Here is a 21585-nt window from a genome sequence, read left to right as displayed (position 1 = left end):
AACTTCTCGGTCCCTCCCTCTCCCCTCCCCTTCCTCCTCCTCCTCCTCCTCCCCGCCGACCGGGGGCCGGCGCTGCGGCGAGAGCAGCAGGGAAGGAGGCGTGTGGCGCCCGCCCCCGCCCGCGGTGCCCAGAGCCGGAGGTGCAGCGAGGCGCTCCCCCAGCCCCATTCCCGGTGCCCAGTCCAGCACCGACCCCGCGAGGCGGCCCTTCCCTGCGCAGCGGTGGCAGCGGCGAGCGGGATGACGGCGGAGGAGATGAAAGCGGACGGGGCTCCCCTGGAAGGGACAGACATCACCCCCAAGCAGGATGAGGGCGTCCTCAAGGTACCAGGCGGCTGTTCCCCATCTTCACCCCCCGCGCTGGCTCGCGGTGGTCCCTGCGCCGGCGGGGAGAGGAGGCGTTTCTCTTGGCCTGCGAGCGGGTGCTCCCCGGGCGCCCTGGCCGCGCCAGGCCCGTTATGTCGCCCGCGGAGAAGGGGACGAGGCGGTCCCCGGGCAGCCCGGCCGGGTTGGCGCAGCGCGGGCGATTAAACATCGGCGGCGGCGAGCGGGGAGGGCGGGAGCGCGCCCCGGCTGCGCAAGCGCTGCCCGTCCGCCCGCGGGGGCTCCCACGCGGCGGCTCCCGGTGGCTCCCCTCTCCTCCCGGCTCCAACTTCCCCGGCCCGGGCGAGCCAGAGCCCCGGCTGCCCGCCGGGAAAGCCCGGGGTAGAGGGGGGGGGGGGGGGGGGACGGACACGACTGTGCAGGGGAGAGGCGCTTTCCTGCTTTATTCGAGCTATTCCCCGGGTCTGCGGGGTGTGATGCGGGATGGGAGGGCCAGGCCGGGCTCACTGCCCGGCTCGCATGGCAGGGCTATGCCCGCACGGCAGGTTTTGGGGGTCCGGGTCCGCCCCCCGCCAGCACGTGTTTGGGGCTGGGAATTAAAGATGGAGCCCGGGCCGGGCACGTGGACTCAGTGCAGGTCCCCGCCGGTGCCCGGCCGTGCCGCCCTCCGCTCTTTGAGCTCCGGGCACGGCGCTCTCCGTCGGGGCACGGCGGCCCCCCAGGCCCGGGGGTGCGCGGTGCGGGCGGGCACGGCGGCGGCAGCGGAGCGGGGCGGCCGCCCCTCGGTGCCGCTGCCCCGCGGTGCCGCTTGGCGGGCGGCCGGGCAGGTCTCCGGCGGTGCCGCGCATTCCGGCGGAGCGGCTGCTCCCCTCTGTAAACTGGGAAGCCGGGCGATAAGGGCAGCAGAATTTATACCGTGAGGGGGAGTTGCGCGAACTTCCTCTGTCAGACGTCGCCTCTTTCCATATCTCTAGAAACTTCCTCAGTCTCTGCTAAAACCTGTAACGATCCTTAGTAGCGTTATTCGATCGCAGTAAAATTTCAATATTCAGAAGAAAAAAGTGGCGCCACAGGAAAGGCAAAATTCTGGTCTTAACCTTTAGAGCCCTCTGGCTTTAAATTTTAGGTTCGTCACAGAGGTGCCGTCTTCCATTCAGGAGGGGTAGCTGAGACCAGACTGTAGATTTTGTCTTCTGTACTCTTTCCCATCTTTCCTACTAGCATGCTTTGGTGAGAATTTCTGTTTTTTGCACATAGCACAATAATCAGGTCAGAGTTCTCGTCTGCACGGCTGCCCAGAAGGTGCCTGTGGGTCTCCCACAGCTCAGGTCCCTTGAGCACGGTGGAAGGCAGTGGTCGTCTGCCTAATCCATGCAGTACCTACTTTAGATGATGAAGCAGCAGGTGTTCGGGGGGCGTTTTTGGTTTTTGCCTTTTTTTTTACTTCAAATTTTTTTAAGGAGGGGAGTAAAAAATACTAGCAAAATAACTGAGGTGGTGAAAACCACAAAGAAGGTGAGATAGTGAATTGATAAGCAAAATACTGTAGAGGTCATGAACTCCAGCCTTCATGGATTTTATTTTGCTAGTAACTTTTGGAGTGCCGAATGCACCAATGGAACTAGGGGTCTAGCTCTGAACAAACCTACACCAATTTTGTACTGGTATCATTGCACTGATTGCAGGAGTGTGCTTATTTGTTCATTAGCTTTGTATCAGAATACTATCCACAGGTCTTTACCCGATACTGCTGAATGTGCTTGCACTATTTCTAGTGTAAGTATTTAGTTTAGAAATAAACTATTTGAAATCCACAATATGAACTGGAAAATCCTGTTTCTCCATATGAAAGGGAAATGTAAACCTTACCGAAAATAGGGTTACCATATTGAGTCTATGAAAAAAGTGAAACTTGAGTCTCCTCAAAATGCAATAATTGTAAAAGAATAATACTGTATAAATAATGAAAACGAGATATTCACTACTGTGAATATCTTGGTATGACACTACAAGAATATGGTATTGGGAAAAGCTTAGTAAATTTGCATTAAATGTAGTTACTTTTTCAAAAGCCTTTCAGACTGGCTCCCTTAAAATAAGTAGTTTGGATCCACTTTGTATGTATATATAAGCATTACCTAGATTAGGTTGATTACAAGATTCATAGGGTTCTTTTCATAGGTCTCTGTTTGCTTATCTCTCTGAGTGGTTTCTTGAACTGTCGACTTCCTTGGAAGAGATACCAATAGATTAGTTTTGTCATGCTAATAGCTGCTGTAGCATGATGCAGTGCAGAGTAAAGGGATGGTGTGCTGTGTGAGGTCAGGCATCCTTTTTCACACTGAGCATTCTCACCTTAGGAAACAGCAGGTAGTATTTTTTTTTCCGGATTTTCTTCACTTGTGGATTTTTTTTTTCTTTGTTTTATGAATCCAGTGAGGTGCTTTCAGCTTGTTAAGAGTCTGACAGAAACTGCCGACATTGCCTTGGCTTTGGATGGAGAGTACTGGCATTTCAGTTGTATAGTTGCAGGGATGGTGGGAGGCAAAGTAGGAGTTTGACAGTGGTGGGTTGTAAGAAGTTAAAATTTGTGAAGGAGACTCCCACGGGTCTGCTTCCTTCAATGAAAAATGTGATTTGTGTAGAAATATGACACTTGTATAGCTTTTCTTTAAAGAAGGGATGCCAATCCATACTTTTGAGTAAGTGGCCTTGAATAAATGTTTATCTTGTATGAACAGTATGTTTTCCAGGTCTCCACGATCCAAGCAAATAGGGTCCTCCATTTTTGCCTAGCTGAAGGAATGCACAACTTTGGCTCAGAGCTAGATGGTTTCAATTGGTATTGGAGAAAATTCAAATCTGAACTTCAGGAATCCTGTTATGGGCAAGGCTTCGCTTCCTTGCCTATAAGATATGTCATTATTATTCTCTATTTTTGTGTGAATTTCAAATGAACATCAGAGAGGTTGGCCAGTCTTGCTTTTTGGATAGTGTAGATGTAGTTGATACTGGTCCTGCTAGGCACGCTGGGGAACCTCTTGAGAAGAAGATCAGATCCTTGCAGCTGTATGTGAGATGTGCTGGCAATCCATGTCAGATTTGCAGGGAGACAAAATTAATGCAATATAATAATTTTTAAGTACTACTCTGTAAGCTGATAAAACTAACCTGCTATGTGGTGAGACTCTGTTAACCTTTGTTAAACTGCCTGGTTTAACTCAAGTAATCTGAGATTACATGTTAGTATAGATTTTGTATGGAAACAACCACCTTGTTTTCTTGTGTAAATGCTTTGCCTGGAACACTGAAGTGGGGTGTTATGATAGAAAGGTGGTGAGGCAAATACTTGAATCAAGCAAAAACCCCCTGCCTAATACTTTACCAGTTTGAGTTTCAAGAACATTTAAAATCTAACTGAGCAAAGGTAAGTGACATGGCTAACTATAGATGCAGAGATCTGTAAGCTGGTGCCAACTGTTGCCAATTAAGTTCTCGTATCACAGCACAGCCATCTTGAGGTTCTGCATTTGCAGCACTGCTAATCTGCAGACAGAATAATCAATCCATTTCCAGATAACTGAAATAAACCTCCAAATCCTTTATCTACTGAAGACGATAATGCATGCATCTAATAATGTCCAATAGGCAGACTTAGTTTCCATGATCTTAATGCTGTTTTCTTAATGTTTTTCTCAGGTTGTTAAGAGAGAAGGCAGTGGGACAGAGTCTCCAATGATAGGTGATAAAGTGACTGTCCATTACACAGGATGGCTTCTTGATGGCACAAAATTTGACTCCAGTCTGGACAGGAGAGACAAGTTTTCATTTGACTTGGGGAAAGGTAATACCTTGTGTTTGGTGTTGATCACTTTTGCTAATAATTGAGGTAGGATTTCATGACATGTGAGCCTCCTTTGCCTTTTGAAGTTACTACTTAAACTTGTTTTCAGATTTTGTTCTCTCAGAATGGCCCACTCAGAATGTCTTTGAGATTTTTCTGAATGAGAAAACTGTGTAGCCCCTTGAGGCCTGATGAAGGATTCACAGGCCTCAGACAAAGCACCCCAGGGGAGCAAATCTGCCCTGAAGTGCAGTGACAAAGGGTAGTTAAATATGCCAGAATATGCATTTTGTTGGTTGGTTTTTTGTTGATTTTTTTGGTTTGGCAGACTCCAGTCCAAGGATATTTAATTGTGACCAGATACTGGGACAGGGTGCACAGAAGCAGCTGTCAGCTGCTGCATGATGAAATATACTCCCTTTTCCACAAAATTCCCAAATTAACCCAAATATGAGTCTTTGAGCAGTGCAACTCTTCATTATCAAAATCCTTTATTTTCTGAATGCAAAAATCCAAGCATCCTTGTTCCAGCAAATCTTATTCCTCAGTATTACATTTTCCCTGCTGCTTTTAAATAAATGGATACTATCTCTTTTCTTAAAAAAGAGATTAATTCATTGTACTGAAATTTGAGATATTAAGCGTACCTATTAATACGGGATTAACAGCCTGCTTGATCGAGTTGAAAGGAGCAGCAAGTAGGAGAGCTTGAAAAAGAGGATTTTGTTACAACTTCTGTTCCTTTTTGGCTTCGGAAGGAATACTATTTCTATTTTCCTCCCCCTTTTTGTTACAAATGTTTGTAACTTTTAGTTACCACTAGTGCTGCTCTTTGCCAACTGATAAAGTACAGAGAGAAAAGGCTGTTGGTTTGGATTGTTTTCAAAACAAGAGCAGGCAATCTCTCGCCCTGAGACCTTCCTCTCGGAAGAGTTTATTGTTACTTCCTCACACTTGAGACTTTGCCAAGCACTTCAGCCTGTGTCTGTGTTCAGATGACTTGTATTCTCTCTAAGGAAGGAAGCACAGGGTCCCTGCCCCTGGCAGGGTTGGAACTAGATGACCTTTCAGGTCCCTTCCAATCCAACCTGTTTTATGATTCTATGAAAAGAGTTGCTACACCAAGAATGAAGAAAGATAGCGAAATTTGGGTCCCAGGAAACTTTAGAATTTGATTAGGCTTAAAACTGATGTAGGTAGATGAGAGTGAGCACAAGTCCTTCAGTGTTTCTGCTGTCTTAGCTTCTGTACACTAAAAGTGATGATCTTGAGTTTCAGCTGATCGTGCTTTTCGTGTCTGCCTTGCAATCATGTGATTGACATTTGACTTGTATAGGTGAGGTGATCAAAGCATGGGACATTGCTGTGGCGACTATGAAGATTGGTGAAATCTGTCGGATTACATGTAAACCAGAATATGCCTATGGCTCAGCTGGGAGCCCCCCAAAGATACCTCCCAATGCTACACTGATTTTTGAGGTAAGTGAGAGACGGTCATTAAAACCGTACACTTGAAAAACAAGCAAAAGTCATATTTTACAGTAGAAAATGTGTGATGCAATATGCTTTCAAAACTGGGTTTTGAAATGATTGTTAGGTTTTCTAAAGAAAACAATATGGTCGATTTTGGGTAGCGTGGGCAAAGTTTTAGTCTGGCTGCTACTGATCTGCAAGAGCTTCGGTTCCTTTTTTTTTTGGCATTTTTAAAATACTTGAATGGTTTCCAATGTTCAGTTTTAATATTAGTTATGGAATGATTTGCAGTAGGAAAGAGCAGGCTGGGAGGGTGGATGGACTCTGAAGTAGTTGAGAAAATGAAATGGAGCCAGTTATTTCTCTTAACCTCACCAGGAGAGGAGAGAATTTGTCTCCTGCTGATCTTTAAGTCACTCCCCCAAACCTCTTCCCAAAAGAGTGTGGAAATAGCAGCTGTCTCTTGTGTGTTATTTCAACAGCAAGAATGGTTGCTCAGAATGCTGAGACTTGTGTTTGATTTTTTCCATGGAGAATGATACTAAAGCTGTTTCTGAAGCATGCTCTGACAGTCTCAACAGAGAGGATATCTTTTTCCTACTGTTGAAACAGTTCAATTTTCCAACAATTACTTTAAAATAAATTCTACCTGAAAGAAGGCAGATTCTTTTAAAGTGAGATTTTTAAAATTTCTTTGCTCTAAAATACTTAATCAATTGAATGGACTCCTATGTTGGGGGCATACAGAAAGTTTTAAAACTCAATGATTGCTCAAAGATTGAATGTTTTATCTAATATCTGAGAAAGGTAAAAATAGCTCATGGAGTATTTAGATTTTATTGGAAACAATTAGCATCTGTTAAGAAGAGTAAATTATGCATAGAATCATAGAATTATTTAGGCTGGAAAAGACCTTTAAGACCATCTAGTCCAGTTTAAACCTAAAACTGCCAAGTCCATCACTAAACCATGTCCCCAAGTACCACATCTACACCTAAATACCTTCAAAGAAGGTGTCTCAACCACTTCCCTGGGCAGCCTGTTCTAATGCAAATATCCAATCCAAACCTCCCCTGATGCACCTTGAGGCCATTTCCTCTTGTCCTGGGACTTGTTACTTGGGAGAAGAGTCTGACCCCACCTCACTACAACCTCCTTTCAGGTAGTTGTAGAGTGCTAGAAGGTACCCCTTGAGCCTCCTTTTCTCCAGGTTGAACCCACCTGCAGTTCCTCAGCTGTTCCTTATAGAACTTACTCTCTAGACCCTTCACCAGCTTCGTTACCCTTCTCTGGACATGCTCCAGCACCTCAATGTCTTTCTTGCAGTGGGGGGCCCGAAACTGGACACAGGATTTGAAGTGTGGCCTCAGCAATGCCCAGTACAGGTGGACAATCACTGCCCTGGTCCTGCTGGCCACACTATTTCTGATACAAGCCAGGATGCCATTGACCGTCACATAGTTGGATATTGTATTTGTATTGCATTTGGACAGTCTATTGGCATTTCTTTTTTTTTCCCATGGACTAGTGAGTAATAGGATTAAAGACGTATTTTGTGCAGAAGGATTAAAAAAATAGTGCTACTGTCACTAAGGGATGACAACTTACTCATTTTAAGTACATCAAAATTAATGCCATTATTTCTGTAGTTGGCTGCTGAAAAATAGTATCTTGTAAAGCTATTGGTAAACAGCATTTTCTTATGTATAAATCTTAGGTTTCTCATGGCTTACTTATTGGATCAAACTACAGGTTGGAGTGCTGTGTGCTTCACACCTATGCTAGTGATACTAAGTGTAATCAGGACAGGATACAAGGGGGAGAGAAAAAACACTGAGCTGATGATTCAAATGCAAGCTAAAAGCTCAAGACCTTGTACCTTTGCAGCACAATGGAGCATTCTTAAAGGCCTAGGATGAGTACACAGGATGTGCATGGACAGTACAAAGCAGAGAAGCTTTCACTGCCCTGCAATGACATAATACCCAGTGTTTTGATAAATAAAAGTATGAATCAAAGCAAGACAGGATTTGTTCCATGAGACTGAGTCTATCTGAAGTAGTCATCCAGGTTATTCACTTCCCACTGGGTTTTTCTTAATGATGCCAGTCTGACCTCTCCATCATTTTCTGGGTAAGCAGTGTTTCATTCATGATCCTTAATATCCCCTAATGCCTTCCTAAGCAGTAATGTTAAAGGAATAAAGGGAGAAAGAAAGAAAAGCACTGAAGCTGCCTATGATGGTTTTGTGCTTCCCTAATAAAACAGCCTGGAGCTGACTGGCTGCAACAAATATATAGTGCCGGGTGTGTCCTGATTGGGGGTGTGGCTTGGGACTTAGATCTAGAAAGTTTTTCTAAGTGTTATTAGGTAAAAGTAATTTCTGACTAGTATGACTCTCAGGCACTTAGTCTTTTAAGTTTCCACTTTTTTAGTTTTGCTTCTATGTTTCCTTTTTATTATTTGAAACAATGTCAGCATGGGTCCTTTGTAATTGCTTAACACCATACCAAAATTTTGTACAAGTTGCCTTAAAAAGCACCCTCTAAAACTTAAATTAAAAGATTTTGTATCTGTGTCATCTCATATCTGTGTCATCTCATAAAGCATTTCTTTATGACCTGAAATAATGGACATCCTATGATTTGGGTTTTTTTGATCTGGTGGTGTTTTGTTGTTTTGGGTTTGTTTTTTTTATTTCCTCATGATTGTTTTTGCAGAACAGTATAAATAGGTAGATTATTCCATAGAATATTGGTGTTCAGTTTTGGGAGAAACAAAAGGGACACATATACCTGTATGGCCACCAGTAGAATGTTCAGGAATGACTTAACATTTTTCAGACAGACTGAAGAAAAAGACCAGAATATTATTCATTACTAGGTGTCCATCAAATAAAAAGTGGAAGTACTCTTTGTGTTGGTGGATATTCAATTCCTTTTACATTCCAGGTATCTTAAGTCTGGTGTGAGGAACCTTCACAGCATTAGCCCTGAACTTTTTTTTTTTTTTAAATGAGGTAGTCTAAACAATTCTGATTATAATGGCTTGCTCTTTTGTGCTGTTTTTACTATTGTTTTACTCAAACGTGGAATACAAAATATCTTTTAATTCATTTCATAGCAACAACAAATATGTTTTGTAACTAGACTATTTTTCCATCTCATCATGGTACTCCCACGTGAAACTATGATTTACATTAGAGACTTGGGAGGGCATGTGAAGATTCAGACTGGATAGCTATTTCCTACATTAACACTAGCTCTTAAAAATTCTAAACAATTTATTGCAGCAGGGAGTTTAGATTAAAGGTGAGTCAGATCATGGTTTTTTTGTTTTATCCTTCTTCTGGAAGTATTTTTTTTTCTGAAATGATCCCACAATACAAAATGGTACAACAAGACTAGAAGGGAAAATGTAACAAGTAAAAAGATAACTCTGGCTCTGTTCAGGCGTGCAAGGGAGAATGCACAGAAGTTTTGAAACTACTGTCCTGTGGTACAAGAGTAGGAGGATGAAGAAATGGGTAGGGAATGGCTGAAGTTGGAAAATATATTCTTGAATTTGTTTTAATGTTTCAGAACAAGCATTTGGAATCAGTTAAAGCTCCATTCCAAGCACTTTAAAGTTGATCTCAATTTGACCATTGATGACATTAAGGGTATATTCATGAATTAAGGATAAGAATTACATCTTCGTTTTATTGTCCTGCTCCTTTTGTCCTTGCCTTACTTAAAAACCTTGGCCTGTGGATGCAGTGACACTACTGGTGGTTCTACTTGACTGTAGAGTAAGAAGGTGGAACGGCTGATCAGTGTGGTAGCACTGCAGAGTGGCAAGTGAGAGTAAATTCCTCCTGCCTTAATGTGTTCAAAAGGTATTTTCCCTCATATTAGAAAAAAATCAAACCTCAACCAAAACCAGCTATCCATAGTTTTGCTTGCAGACATTGGCAAAAATAGTATTAAAGAAGCCAATAGAATCTTTTTTTTAAAGTAAACTCTAAGCATTGTGGCTCATATAAGCTTTATTCAGAAGCCAGGTTTACAGTCCTTTAATTTAAAGGATCTAATTTTTAGTATTGGGAGACCAAGATTGGTGGAGAAAAAATAGCTGAAAAGGTCTGAATATAACCTGAAAATTGAAATTCTTCAATAGGTTTCCATCTAGGATCTACTGGTTTCCATCCAATATCATCTTCAGAGCCTTGGCTATCCCATATCTTACAGGACATTAACTAAGATAGTGACTTCCTGCATAGCTGTGGTTTCAAAGATCACTGTAGAACAAATTCTGTGGGTTACTGTATTGGTGTAGTGAGAATAAATGCAAGATGTTTCTTCCCTCCACAGATAGAACTTTTTGAGTTCAAGGGGGAGGACCTCACTGATGAAGAAGATGGTGGCATCATCCGGAGGATCCGTAAAAGAGGGGAGGGCTACTCCAAGCCCAATGAGGATGCACTCGTAGAGAGTAAGTTTGTTGTTACACAAATAGTAAATGGGTTTACCATGTGGGATGGCAAAACCTGTTTCACAATCTACAACTCCTTGCCCTGAGAGAGATGAATACATGGCTTTTCTTTCCTTTATCAAGTAACTTAACAACATAGAGTAAGATTTCATTCTCTTATTTCTAGCAAGGTTTACATTTTCCAGCAGCAACTGTGTTCTTCCAGCGATACTGAATCTGTTAAAGTGCTTATCTGATCACAAAAGATTGATGAGTCTACTAAAGTATTTCCATTTGCTGAGGAACAAGAGGGGGATCATTCTGGGACCTGTTGTTGGAATGGAAAAAACAAACAGATGAACAGAAAAAAGGGGTTATTAAATTTAACAGCAGAAGTTCTGTTTCCTGCCAGTAGCCACCATGCATAGGAAGCTGTTAAAAACCACTGTTCAGAAGGAGGCTTTGGCACTTTGTATGTTCTGCCTGCCTATATAGAACTCCCAGTGTACTCCTGTGCTACCTCTCCCATTACCATATATATATATATACATATATATATATATGTGTGTGTGTATATATATGTGTATGTATATATGTATATATTCTGATTTCAATCTGTGTTGTTCTACTTTTTTGTTACTAGTCCAGTTTGAAGGCCGATACGGAGATCGTGTTTTTGACAAGCGGGAATTGCGGTTTGAGATTGGGGAAGGGGAAAACTTTGATCTTCCTCATGGTCTGGAGAAAGCAATTCAAAAAATGGAGAAATCAGAGGAATCTGTGTTCTATCTTAAACCCAGGTACACTTTCCCTGATCTTTTGATACTTGAAGGGCCTATACTAAGAATCTGGCAAGAATTAAATGCTTTGTTATAACACTTTTCAGTTTTTTCGGTGCTGTGGTAAAAACTGGTGTATGAGAAGTATCAAGCTAAGATTGCTTTGCCACTTCATAATGAAGTAGTAGCACTACAAAAGAAATAAGATTTACTTAAATCTCTATAGTGTTGATCTCTGTGAATATTTTAAAAAATATTGTTGCTCTATAACTTAGATTTTTGCGATCCCTCTTTGTTAGTACTTACTGTATAACAGTGCATATATAGTCCTAGACATAAGCAGAATTTTCTCATTACAGTGAGAACACATCTGAAATGGATTTGCACAGATTGTTTTCATCAAATGTTAATTTTAATTTCAGTATTTATTAAGTTTTTTAAAGTTGAACTGAACCTGATAAGAGCAGAAAAGCTAAGCAATCTGATCTTGAGGGTTTTCCTGCTAATATGCAGCTTCTTACTGGAGTTGCTTCACAGAACCTTTCTGTAGGCATTTCCTGTTTATCAGTTCATTAGCAGTATGTTAAGTGTACATCTGTTCACTTAATCTTAGTATTCATTGTCTTTGCTTTTCTAAGAATAGTACTAAAATACAGGTGCTCTGAAGGAAACGCTCAGTTTCAGACCGTGAATATAAAGCAAAATGCATATAACTTGAAAGCTGGTTGTTTTGTTTGGGTTTTTTCTTTATTGGAGAGATAACTTGCTTTTCCTTCACCTAAGCTAAAAAAGAAAACATAATACGAACTGGTAAGAGCTAAATGAAATCAATGCTAGGTTTCTCTTGCTTTCTTCAGTCTTGTGCTTGCTAATTTTAGAATCGTACCTAGAATTCTTGAAGTCTTTGTGTTGTAATAATGATGTGTGGGCATCCCAGATTTGCATGGGATTTTTGTCTTCATCTTCCTATGTAGAAAATACAGCTGGATGGAGAGTTCTGAACTGTTGTCTTTGTTTCTCTCCCCCCACCCCACACCCATCTTATAGCTATGGTTTTGGAAGCACTGGGAATGAGAAATTTCAGATCCCTCCAGATGCAGAGCTGCAGTATGAAGTGAAACTCAAAAGCTTTGAAAAGGTAGGAACAAGAGATGAAACCCCAAAGAGATCCTGGATGTGGAGGGAGGAGTGCGAGTGCAGCTTAAACAAGGACAGTGGAATCCTTGAATGGTGATCTGAAATAAGGAGGCTACTGTTGCCAGAGACGATGACACACTGGAGCTCTTGGCTGAAATGGCCCTTATTCTTATTGGTTCCCTGTCCGTTGCCGTCTCTCGCGCTCTAGGCTGGTTTCCAGCAGCAGTGCAAAGCTCTGCAAAGCCAAACCTATCTCTATCTCGCTATGGGAAGCAACATAGCCACTTGATTTCCTTAGAAGTTGTATTGTTGTACTGAAGTTGACTTGAACTATTCCTTTTGGGGTAGGCTAAGGAGTCTTGGGAAATGAACACGGATGAGAAGTTGGAACAAAGCTCCATTGTGAAGGAGAGAGGCACTCAGTACTTCAAGGTAAGTTACAGTCCCCAAGTAATAATAGCATTTCTTAGTCCATGTCGTGAATTGATAATGATGATTACAGCTTCTGTCATTTCTGAGTGGTGTTCATGGTATTCTGTGAGATTTTACAGTGAGAACTGGGGGGGAAGTTGTCTGAAAAAAAGAAACTCAGTTGGATTATCCAAAGAACTGACTCTGCAGGGTGTTCTCTGTTAAAGCTGTTTGCTGTACCTACAGATAACTTTGGGGCATACATGGAATCGTAGCAAGGTTACAGTATTTAAGTTTCTGCTGTGGGATAGTGCTGTGGATGAACAACATTCATTTGGGTAGATATTTGTGAAGAAGCTGTTTCAAGCAACTTAACCAGCTAAAGAAAGAGTTTCCCATTATCTTCATAACACATTATAAAAATGCCCCATTTTCCTTTTTCTTTGTATCAAAAGTTGAATATAAGATGGGAGTTCCGAGTGAAGTATCAATGCTGGCATATATCCCTAGTTTTAGTGGGGAACCAGTAGGTATTCCTAAGGATATTCTGATCCTATGCAGGAGTGTGTTTCGAAGTAGTATGTTTTTGATGATAGAAGTTATTTTCTGATCAAATTTTTTTTTCAGATCTATTGCTCAAGGTAAGCAGAAGGGGCAAGAGGGATATAAAAGTTACTGTGATGAGCTGTGTGATAATTGAGCTGCCTTGTTTACAGGAGGGAAAATACAAGCGGGCAGCATTACAGTATAAAAAGATTGTGTCGTGGCTGGAGCATGAAGCAGGACTCTCCGATGAGGAGGAATCAAAAGCCAAAAGCTTGAGGCTTGCTGCCCACCTTAATCTAGCTATGTGCCATCTGAAGCTAAAGGAATACTCACAGGCTTTGGAAAACTGCAACAAGGTAGTAGCGATTTATTTATTCTTAAACTGTCAGACTGCTTGTGCAGTTTATCTTCTGCTTTAGAAATCTGACAAACAACAGGCCATGGGGTGTTGGGCTTTTCTTATCAGCTGGCATTTGGATAGTACTGAATACACTAAAAATACCTAACAGATTTTCAATTACTTTTTTAATTACTGTCCACATCTTTTTCTAACTCACTGCTACATGGAGAATATTCAAGTGTTTGGAAATTAGAAACACTTGGTGAAGGTAGTCATGTTGGCATACATCTTTCAAAGAGCTGAATTAGAGCCAGGACAAAGTCTTAGACTTGCTGGTTCTCTGTCAAATAGCCTACTATATTCATTCCTCTTTGTACTAACTTCTACTGTATTCTACTTACATTACTAGTAAGCCCTGACAAGACTCGTGAGTCTGTACCAGAAGATACAGTTCCTAGCAGTCTCTGGTGTTCTGAGGTTTTATAAAAGAAAAATCACTCTTGTGTCTGGTTTGGTTTTGTTTTTTTAATGCAGGCACTGGAATTGGATAGCAACAATGAAAAAGGCCTCTTCCGGCGTGGAGAAGCGCATTTGGCTGTCAATGACTTTGAGTTGGCCCGAGGAGATTTCCAGAAAGTGATACAACTTTATCCAAGTAACAAAGCTGCCAAAGTGCAACTGGTAACTTGTCAGCAAAAAATACGGGAGCAGCATGAGAAGGAGAAAAAGATGTACGCCAACATGTTCCAAAGGCTTGCAGACAAAGACTTAAAGGTAAGTAACACTGCTCCAGAAGACTACAAGAGGTGGTGTCGTGTTAGACAAGGAACAGTAGTTTAGGTATTCAGCTTACTTCTTAGAACAGATAATTATAGCAGGAGAATACTCAAGTAGACTCATTTGGGAAGCAGAGGTTGAACTCAAAATAGCCAACAGTCAAAATTATGAGGCCGTCTTGTTTGAACAAGAAGCTAGCAGTACCAAGCACTGCACAGAATGCTTTTACTTATTTCAACTGAATTTGCAACAGACCAGTGTTAATCAGAAAGCAATTGAGGTGATGAGATAAAAACACGATAATGTTCCAGTTAAAAAAGCACCTTTTCTCCTTGAACCAATTGTTCTAAAGAACAGGCTGTTCTGGTGCCTGGGTGGCCTATCTAGTGAGACCTCATGTCTGCCATACAGATGGTGCTGAGCACCATCTTGCTTCTCATGGAGACATTAAGAAGTGGTTGATGGTCTCCATTTCAAATGTCATAGATTGATTATTCTACGAATGGATGGTTTTCATAATAAGCATTCACTAGAACTTCAGTAAATACTAGTTCAGTTAAAAATGGCAGTATGTGGATACAGGGTTATAACACGATTGTATCAGCTAGTAAGAAACATTCCAAGTTGCTAGTGAAAATCACATATCCTAAGACAATGTTGTTTCTTTTCCTTAGATCTGATGGTGCGGAAGGACTAGGTAGACCTGTAACTTCTAAGATAAATCTGGGATTTACATCATACTCAAATTGCCTCAGTAGCATTGGGGAGTGCAGAAGCTTGCATCTTGTGAGGTTATTTTCTCAGATCTACCTTTCCAGAATACGCATGGAGAATATAAAAAATTGTTAGATGTTGGTATGTTAATTACCTGTGGTTAACTGTGTCACTGAGTCTTTCCAGAGGCCTGGTGTCCTCAGATGAGTGTATCCTGACAGTTCAGTCATCTCAGACTGTCAGCTGACAATTTCCTACATGAAACACTTCACAACCATCTCTTTTTTTTTTTTTTTTTTTTTTCTGGCTAAGGCAGCGTGGTGTCAACAGTCCTTGCTTATTGGAGCTTGGAAGGAACTATTTTGTATTTCTAGATATAGTGGTGTAAAGCTACACAGTATCTTAGTTTTCATAGGCTTTAATGAAAAAAATCTCAGGAAGGTAAAGATACAGCAACTAAACTAGAATTATTTCACTGTTAGGCATCTTCACTTTTGAAATGGCAGGGTTTAATTGCCAGCTGTCAGACTCTGTTGTGAAGGTTCCTTTCAGCTAGCACAGCTGCTGGGAATCTTGCTTCCTCCTCTAGGTGTGGGACACAGCAAGATCTGCTGTTGAGAGAGGAAGAGTGGGTTGCTGAAGCAAGCGTAATATTCTTGGCAAAAGGCAGTCTCACAATCTTTGCGTTGCAGGCTGTTTGGGATACTGGAAAGACATAGCACTTAGTTCCAGTTTTCCTATCTGCTTGGGTTGAATCAGCCTAAAGCCATAAAATCCTTTATGTTGGAATCCTACTGACTGTAAATGAAAGATCTCAAACAACAACCTAACACTGCCAAGTCCACCACTAACCCACGTCCATAAGAGTCACATCTACACCTAAATACCTCCAGGGATGGTGACTCAAGCAGTGCCCTGGGCTTTCTGTGAAGGAATTTTTCCTGATATCCAATCTGAGCCTTCCCTGGCACAATTTGGGGCCATTTCATCTTGTCCTGTCGCTCATAGCCTGGGAGAAGAGGCTGACCTACACCTTGCTACACCCTCCTTTCAGGTAGTTGTAGAGAGCCTCCTTTTCTCCAGGCTATACACCTGCAGTTCCCTCAGCTGCTCCTCATCAGACTTGTGTTCCAGACACTTCCCCAGCTCTGTTGCCCTTCTGTGGACTTGCTTCAGCACCTGAATGTCTTTCTTGAAGTGAGGGGCCCAAAACTGGACACAGTACTTGAGGTGTGGCCTCAGCAGTGCCCAGTACAGGTGGACGATCACTGCTCAGGTCCTGCTGGCCACACTGTTTCTGATACAAGGCAGGATACCATTGGCCTGGTGAATTCTTCTCAACAAGTAAGTTGATCTTGGGAATGTGCATTGGTTTTTTGTCTCCAAGCCACCTGGCCTACCTTAAATGGATATGATTTTATATGAAATGGGATTGCTGGAACTGTAAACTGTAAAGGATGCTTACTCTCTAGGTCAGTCTTGAGGTCGTTTTCTTGCATGAAAAACTTGTTTTCCTGTTAATGCATTTATAATTCTGCTTTACTCTAGCTCCAGCAGTTTCTCCATTAGTGGTGGTAGTAAAACATCAGAGTTCTGAGGAAGTTGGTTTGTTTATCAAATATCTTCCACTTGCTAAGAGGGTAGCTTGGACCATAGTTCTGAGATTCCTGACACTGCATGTCTTACACTCTGTTGAATTCACCAGCCACTCTTGCATCAGTAGTTCCTTTCACGAATTCAAATAGTTCACATATGTAAAGTGTGGATTTTTATAGGTCAGGACGTTTGTCACCTTATTTTAAGCCCAGGATTGCTAGCTAACAGGTTTTCTGTGGAGAGAAGACTTGGTTCTTGTGTGCTTTACAGAATGCTTCTAAGGATGAAAGGTTGACCTTTGATGCCTGGATGTTCTTTTAACTGGTTTTTTGTTGCAGCCAAGTTGATGTAACATTGAAGGATTGTGGCTCTTTTTCCCCTCCTATTCACCTCTCCCAGCACTGCATGCTTAAGACTTTGCTTGGTTTTGTCTGCCAACATCATAATAAAACAGATGGTTCAAGGTGCTAGGCTGGCAGGTGGAATAGCAGTTTAATTGCACTAGTTTTTGAGATAAAAAGACCAAGACATTTTTACCTCCCTTTACTGTGTTTGAAAATTATTGCAAGGCTAGGATGTGCTGGTTATGTCCTATTGAAAAACCTAACCTTGGACCCCTGCCTTCTACCTTTATGTGGACTGGAAGATGCAGCAAGGAGAGGGCTTTAGAGCAGCCACCTTGTCAGATCATATTTTCTTCCAACTAAGCTCTTACAGATGACATCCAAATCACTGTTGTTGAGTTGAAGTCACTCTTCATGAAACGAAGTTGTCCAACGAAGATAGTTCTTTACATGCTGAGCCCAAGTGTACCTCATACAGACTGGGGGGGTGGGGGTAGGCTAAAAATTAATCACATTCATATTGAAGCAGGACAAAAGCAGTTCTGTGCAGAAGCTTTGTAAATGAATTTTAGTTAAGACTTTTCTAAGAAAGTGTTGTATGGCAAGCGTGTGCAGGCATTATGAATCATAACCACCTAATATCAATATTATATCTCAGCCTCTTCTAAACAGCATCTGGTTTCTTAGTTGCATGAAAAATGAAAAAGAAACTTTTAATTTCTCTTGGCTGAAGCTCCTACTATATGAATTCAGTCTTGCAGGGGAGACTAGGTTTCCTAGTGATGGGAATCAAACAGTGTTTGTGCTAGCAGTTTTGTAATTATATTTATATTTTCTTTGTTTTTCCCCTTTAGTCAGCTGCTACTCTTCAGACCAGCCACACTGAAGATGCAGAAATGAAAGATGAGCAGAATGGAGTTGAAGATAAATCAGAAGCTGAAGCAGAAGCATAAAAACAAACCCTATTCCATTAGTTTTGTAAATGAAAGAATTTCCAGTGAATTTAGACCTTTATTTTTCTACCTGGTTGGATAGTGGCTTCAAGGGAGCAGAGGCTGAAGCCACCATGCCACAGTCAGTTACAGCTTTATGTGGCTGTTCAAGAAGCTGAATGGCAGCATAAATCCAGTTTAATCCTAGTGACTTTATTTATTCATTCAGCCTCTGTTACTGTTTGGGTTCTGTCTGGATTTACTCTGCTTGGTTGATTTGCATTTTCATAGAATCATAGAATGGCTTGAGTTGGGAGGGACCTCAAAGATCATCTAGTTCCAACTCCCCTGCCAAAGGCAGGGACACCTTCCACTAGACCAGGTTGCTCAGAGCTCTATCCAGCCTGGCCTTGAACACTTCCAGGAATGGGTCATCCACAGTGTCTCTGGGCAACCTGTTCCAGTGCCTCACCACCCTCACAGTAAAGAATTTCTTCCTAATATCTAATCAAACCTACCCTCTTTCAGTTTGAAGCCATTTTCCTTTGCATTGTCGCTACTTGCCCTTGTAAATAGTCTCTCTCCATGTTTCTTGTAGGCTCCCTTCGGGTACTGGAAGGCCACAGTTTGGTCATTCTGAAGCCTTCTCTTTTCCAAGCTGAACAATCCCAATTCTCTCAGCTTTTTCTCATAAGGAGAGGTGCTCCATCCCTCTAATTGATGGCCTCCTCTGGACTCATTCCAATGGGTTGATATCCTTCCTTTGCTGAGGACCCCAGAGGTGGATGCAGTGCTCCAGGTGGGGTCTCACCAGAGCACAGCAGAGGGGCAGAATCACCTCCCTCAACCTGCTGCCCACGCTGCTTTTGATGCAGCCCAGGATACAATTGGCTTTCTGGGCTGCCAGTGCACACTGCCAGGTCATATCCAGCTTCTCATCCACCAGCACTCCCAAGTCCTTCTCAGCAGGGCTGCTCTTGGATCTGTTCATGCCCAGCCTATATTGGTATCAGGGCTTGCTTCAACCCATGTGCAGCAACTTGTACTTGGCCTTGTTAAACCTTGTGAGATTCCCATGGGCCCACTTGGCGAGCTTGTCCAGGTCCTTCTGGATGGCATCCCATCCTTCAGGTGTGTCAAGTGCATCATTCAGCTTAGTGTCATCTGCAGATTTGCTGAGGGTGTACTCAAACCCTTCATCTATGTAATTTATGAAGATATTAAATAACACTGGTCCCAATATGGACCCCTAAGAGACACAACTTGTCACTGATGTCCATCGGGACTCTGAGCCATTGACCACTACCCTCTGGATGTGACCATCCAACCAATTTCTTATCCATCTAACAGTCCCACCCATTGAATCCATCTCTCCAATTTAGAGAGAAGGATAATGTGACGGACTCTGTTAAAGGCTTTACAGAAGTCCAGATAAATCCCATCTGTAGCCCTTCCTTTGTCCACTGATGTAGTCACTCCATCACAGAAGGCCACTAGGTTTATCAGGCAGGACTGGTCCTTGGTGAAGCTGTGCTGGCTGTCTTGAATCACCCCCGTTTTCCATGTGCCTTAGCATAGCATCTAGGAGGATCTGTTTCGTGATCTTCCCAGGCACAGAGCTGAGGCTGACAGGTCAATAGTTCCCATTTTGTCATTGGTGTTTGTTTCTTTCTGGTTCCAGCTTGCTTGAATCCCAGGTTCTGCTTTCTACATTTATTTCCTTCTCTCAAGTAATCAGCTTTTTCCAGGAGTCCTCACGTGAGACTTCAGAACAAATTGGCACTCCCAGTTCTGCCCTAGGGTTGCCCTCTTTCCCCATGTTCAGTAGGGAGTCCCTTCTATTAAATATTGTAACCTTTCTTGTATGCCTCCTCTTTGCAAATTGCTGAAGGTGAAGACTGAAGTCACAGCTTAAGTAATAAAGCTCCAATTAAACTCAAGAAAACTGAACTTTTCGTGGGTTTTTATTGGAATTTGCACAGAACTGAGAGAACTTACTGTCCTTTGGTCATTCAGTGTTTTTTTAATCCACATAACCACAGTGTCTTGATTATTTTTTTGTGTTGTTTGTTCATTACCATAGAAAATTCCCCCAATATTTGGTAAAATATTTACACATACATTTGCAAGAGGAAAAAATATGTTGGTGAAAACTTCAAAAAGCAAGTCTGTAACCTATGTATAGAGCTTATCTGTTTATTTTGCTACCTTCCTCTTTGCCCCCCATGTTGTGGAACTGGACCAGAGGAAAAAAACCACAATATTTATACCTAAAAGTGACTGGCTTTGAAGAGAAAGTAAGTGATAATGGTTTACATATTACAAATACTTCTAAATCCTAATGAACTACAAACTCCTGAGTGATTCTAATGTCTGCTTATCCCCATCTCACAAGAAAGCTATTACTTGGTATTCTGCTTCTTTCTGCAGTTTGTGTGTCTTGTTTGGGGCTGGGTGTGCTTTTGGGTTTTGTGGGGGCTTTTTGCTGGGGTGGGTTTTTTGTTTGTCTGCAGGCATGGAACACAGTACTCAAACTCAGCTGTTCTGTTTATCCTGTCGTGTAGTGTTAAACTCAGCATCTCCAGTGTCCTGTTTTGAGACCATTCTAGCTGCAGGGGCACTTTTTGCCTGCTCTGCAGAAGGAAGGTAGATAATCTGTTCTTCTCAGATGAAAAAAAGTGTTTGTTTGTTTGGTTTTTTTTATGGTGAGAAAGATTTGCATGGCATGCAATGGGCTGGAATTGTGTATATATTGCAGAGAGTATCTCTGTTTTAACATGAATTACGTTAGAAATCTTAGTTTGAATTCCCAGTCTCCTTTCCTGAGACAGAAATACTGTATAAGTGCTTACTTATGGGGTTCTTTGGGGCTGGGGGGTTGCCAGTACCTGCCCCACAGCAGTGCCAGGAAAGCTCAGGCACTGCAGCTGTAGAACTGGACTGTCACCAAAATGGTAAGAGCTGCTTGACACATTGTACTGGGCCCGAGATAATAAATTCACCACCTGCTGCTGGGCTGTCTGGCTTAGGGAGCTGTGAGCTGCACTGCTCTGCACAGTGTACACAGTGTAGCAGTGCCCTACGCTTCAGTGGTGTGGGGGTGGGATAGGAGAGGCAGGATAGAGTGTTTGGTAGATCATCATGTTTAAGGAAATGCTGATTTGATTTGCCTAATAAAATCTTAGAGCTGCCAGGTAATACAGGTGTTTTTCATGAGTTCTAACTTGATAGCAAGAGCCGTGTATATGTGGAAAAACTTGTACCAAAGCATTATTGCCTCCTGTGGGAAACAACACTGTGTGTCGACTGGAGTTACAACAAGGGCTTAATAGACATGGAAAAGTGTGAAAGGGGGCAGGAATGCCAAGCAAGAGTACTTTTTCTCCAGCAAGTAAATACCTTGATTTGTTGTAATTATTACTGGAAATAACAGCCTCTGGCAGAAACTGTTGCTGCTGTTAAAATAAGCATAGCACCAAGTCCTAATGATAAGTTGTTGAATAGCAGTTTTCAAAAATATCCCACAGGCACGACAGTTCTACGTGTTTCTGAAAGCAAAAAGTCAGATGATTTCTGTAGCACATCTAAAACATTCTAGAGTCAGTGGTGGATATGTTAAGTGTGAGCAGTCTTGAAAGTACTACTTTGCCCTCATTGTTACTACATAACAAATTATGAAATGTTTAAGAATGTAACCTACTAAGGACACTAAACATGCTTTACTCAGGCAGCTGAAAGGATGTTCCGTGCTGTCACACATGGGTCTAGTTGCCAGCAGAAGGTGGCATACTAGTGTTTATCAGTGAGGTCATGCATGTAAACTTCAGATATAAACTATTCGTTATGTATGTCCTTATAGAAAAAAAAAATGCTTAAAATAAACAATTACGATACTGACTTTGTAAACCACACGCAT

General features: G+C 42.1%; 1 protein-coding gene across 1 annotated transcript; it reads left to right on the top strand.

Annotated features, from left to right (window-relative positions):
- The first annotated feature begins 59 nt into the window (after positions 1 to 59).
- FKBP4 (FKBP prolyl isomerase 4) lies at positions 60 to 21580 on the top strand. The gene is made up of 10 exons (XM_064644771.1): positions 60 to 324; positions 4024 to 4168; positions 5505 to 5647; positions 9994 to 10114; positions 10737 to 10893; positions 11920 to 12010; positions 12358 to 12441; positions 13137 to 13322; positions 13841 to 14080; positions 17592 to 21580. The coding sequence occupies exons 1-10, from the start codon at positions 241 to 243 to the stop codon at positions 17688 to 17690; spliced, it is 1350 nt and encodes a 449-aa protein (XP_064500841.1). The 5' UTR covers positions 60 to 240; the 3' UTR covers positions 17691 to 21580.
- The last annotated feature ends 5 nt before the right edge of the window (positions 21581 to 21585 follow it).

This window comes from Pseudopipra pipra, chromosome 2 (genome assembly GCF_036250125.1).
Source record: "Pseudopipra pipra isolate bDixPip1 chromosome 2, bDixPip1.hap1, whole genome shotgun sequence".
Lineage (NCBI taxonomy): Eukaryota > Metazoa > Chordata > Aves > Passeriformes > Pipridae > Pseudopipra > Pseudopipra pipra.
The sequence above is the reverse complement of the archived record's forward strand: the minus strand, read 5'-3'. Positions and strand labels throughout refer to the sequence as shown.

Coding starts and splice junctions, on each gene's coding strand:
- FKBP4 (XM_064644771.1), top strand. CDS start 241: ATGACGGCGGAGGAGATGAAAGCGGACGGGGCTCCCCTGGAAGGGACA. Junction 4,169..5,504: donor TTCATTTGACTTGGGGAAAG/GTAATACCTTGT, acceptor TGACTTGTATAG/GTGAGGTGATCAAAGCATGG. Junction 12,442..13,136: donor GAGGCACTCAGTACTTCAAG/GTAAGTTACAGT, acceptor CCTTGTTTACAG/GAGGGAAAATACAAGCGGGC.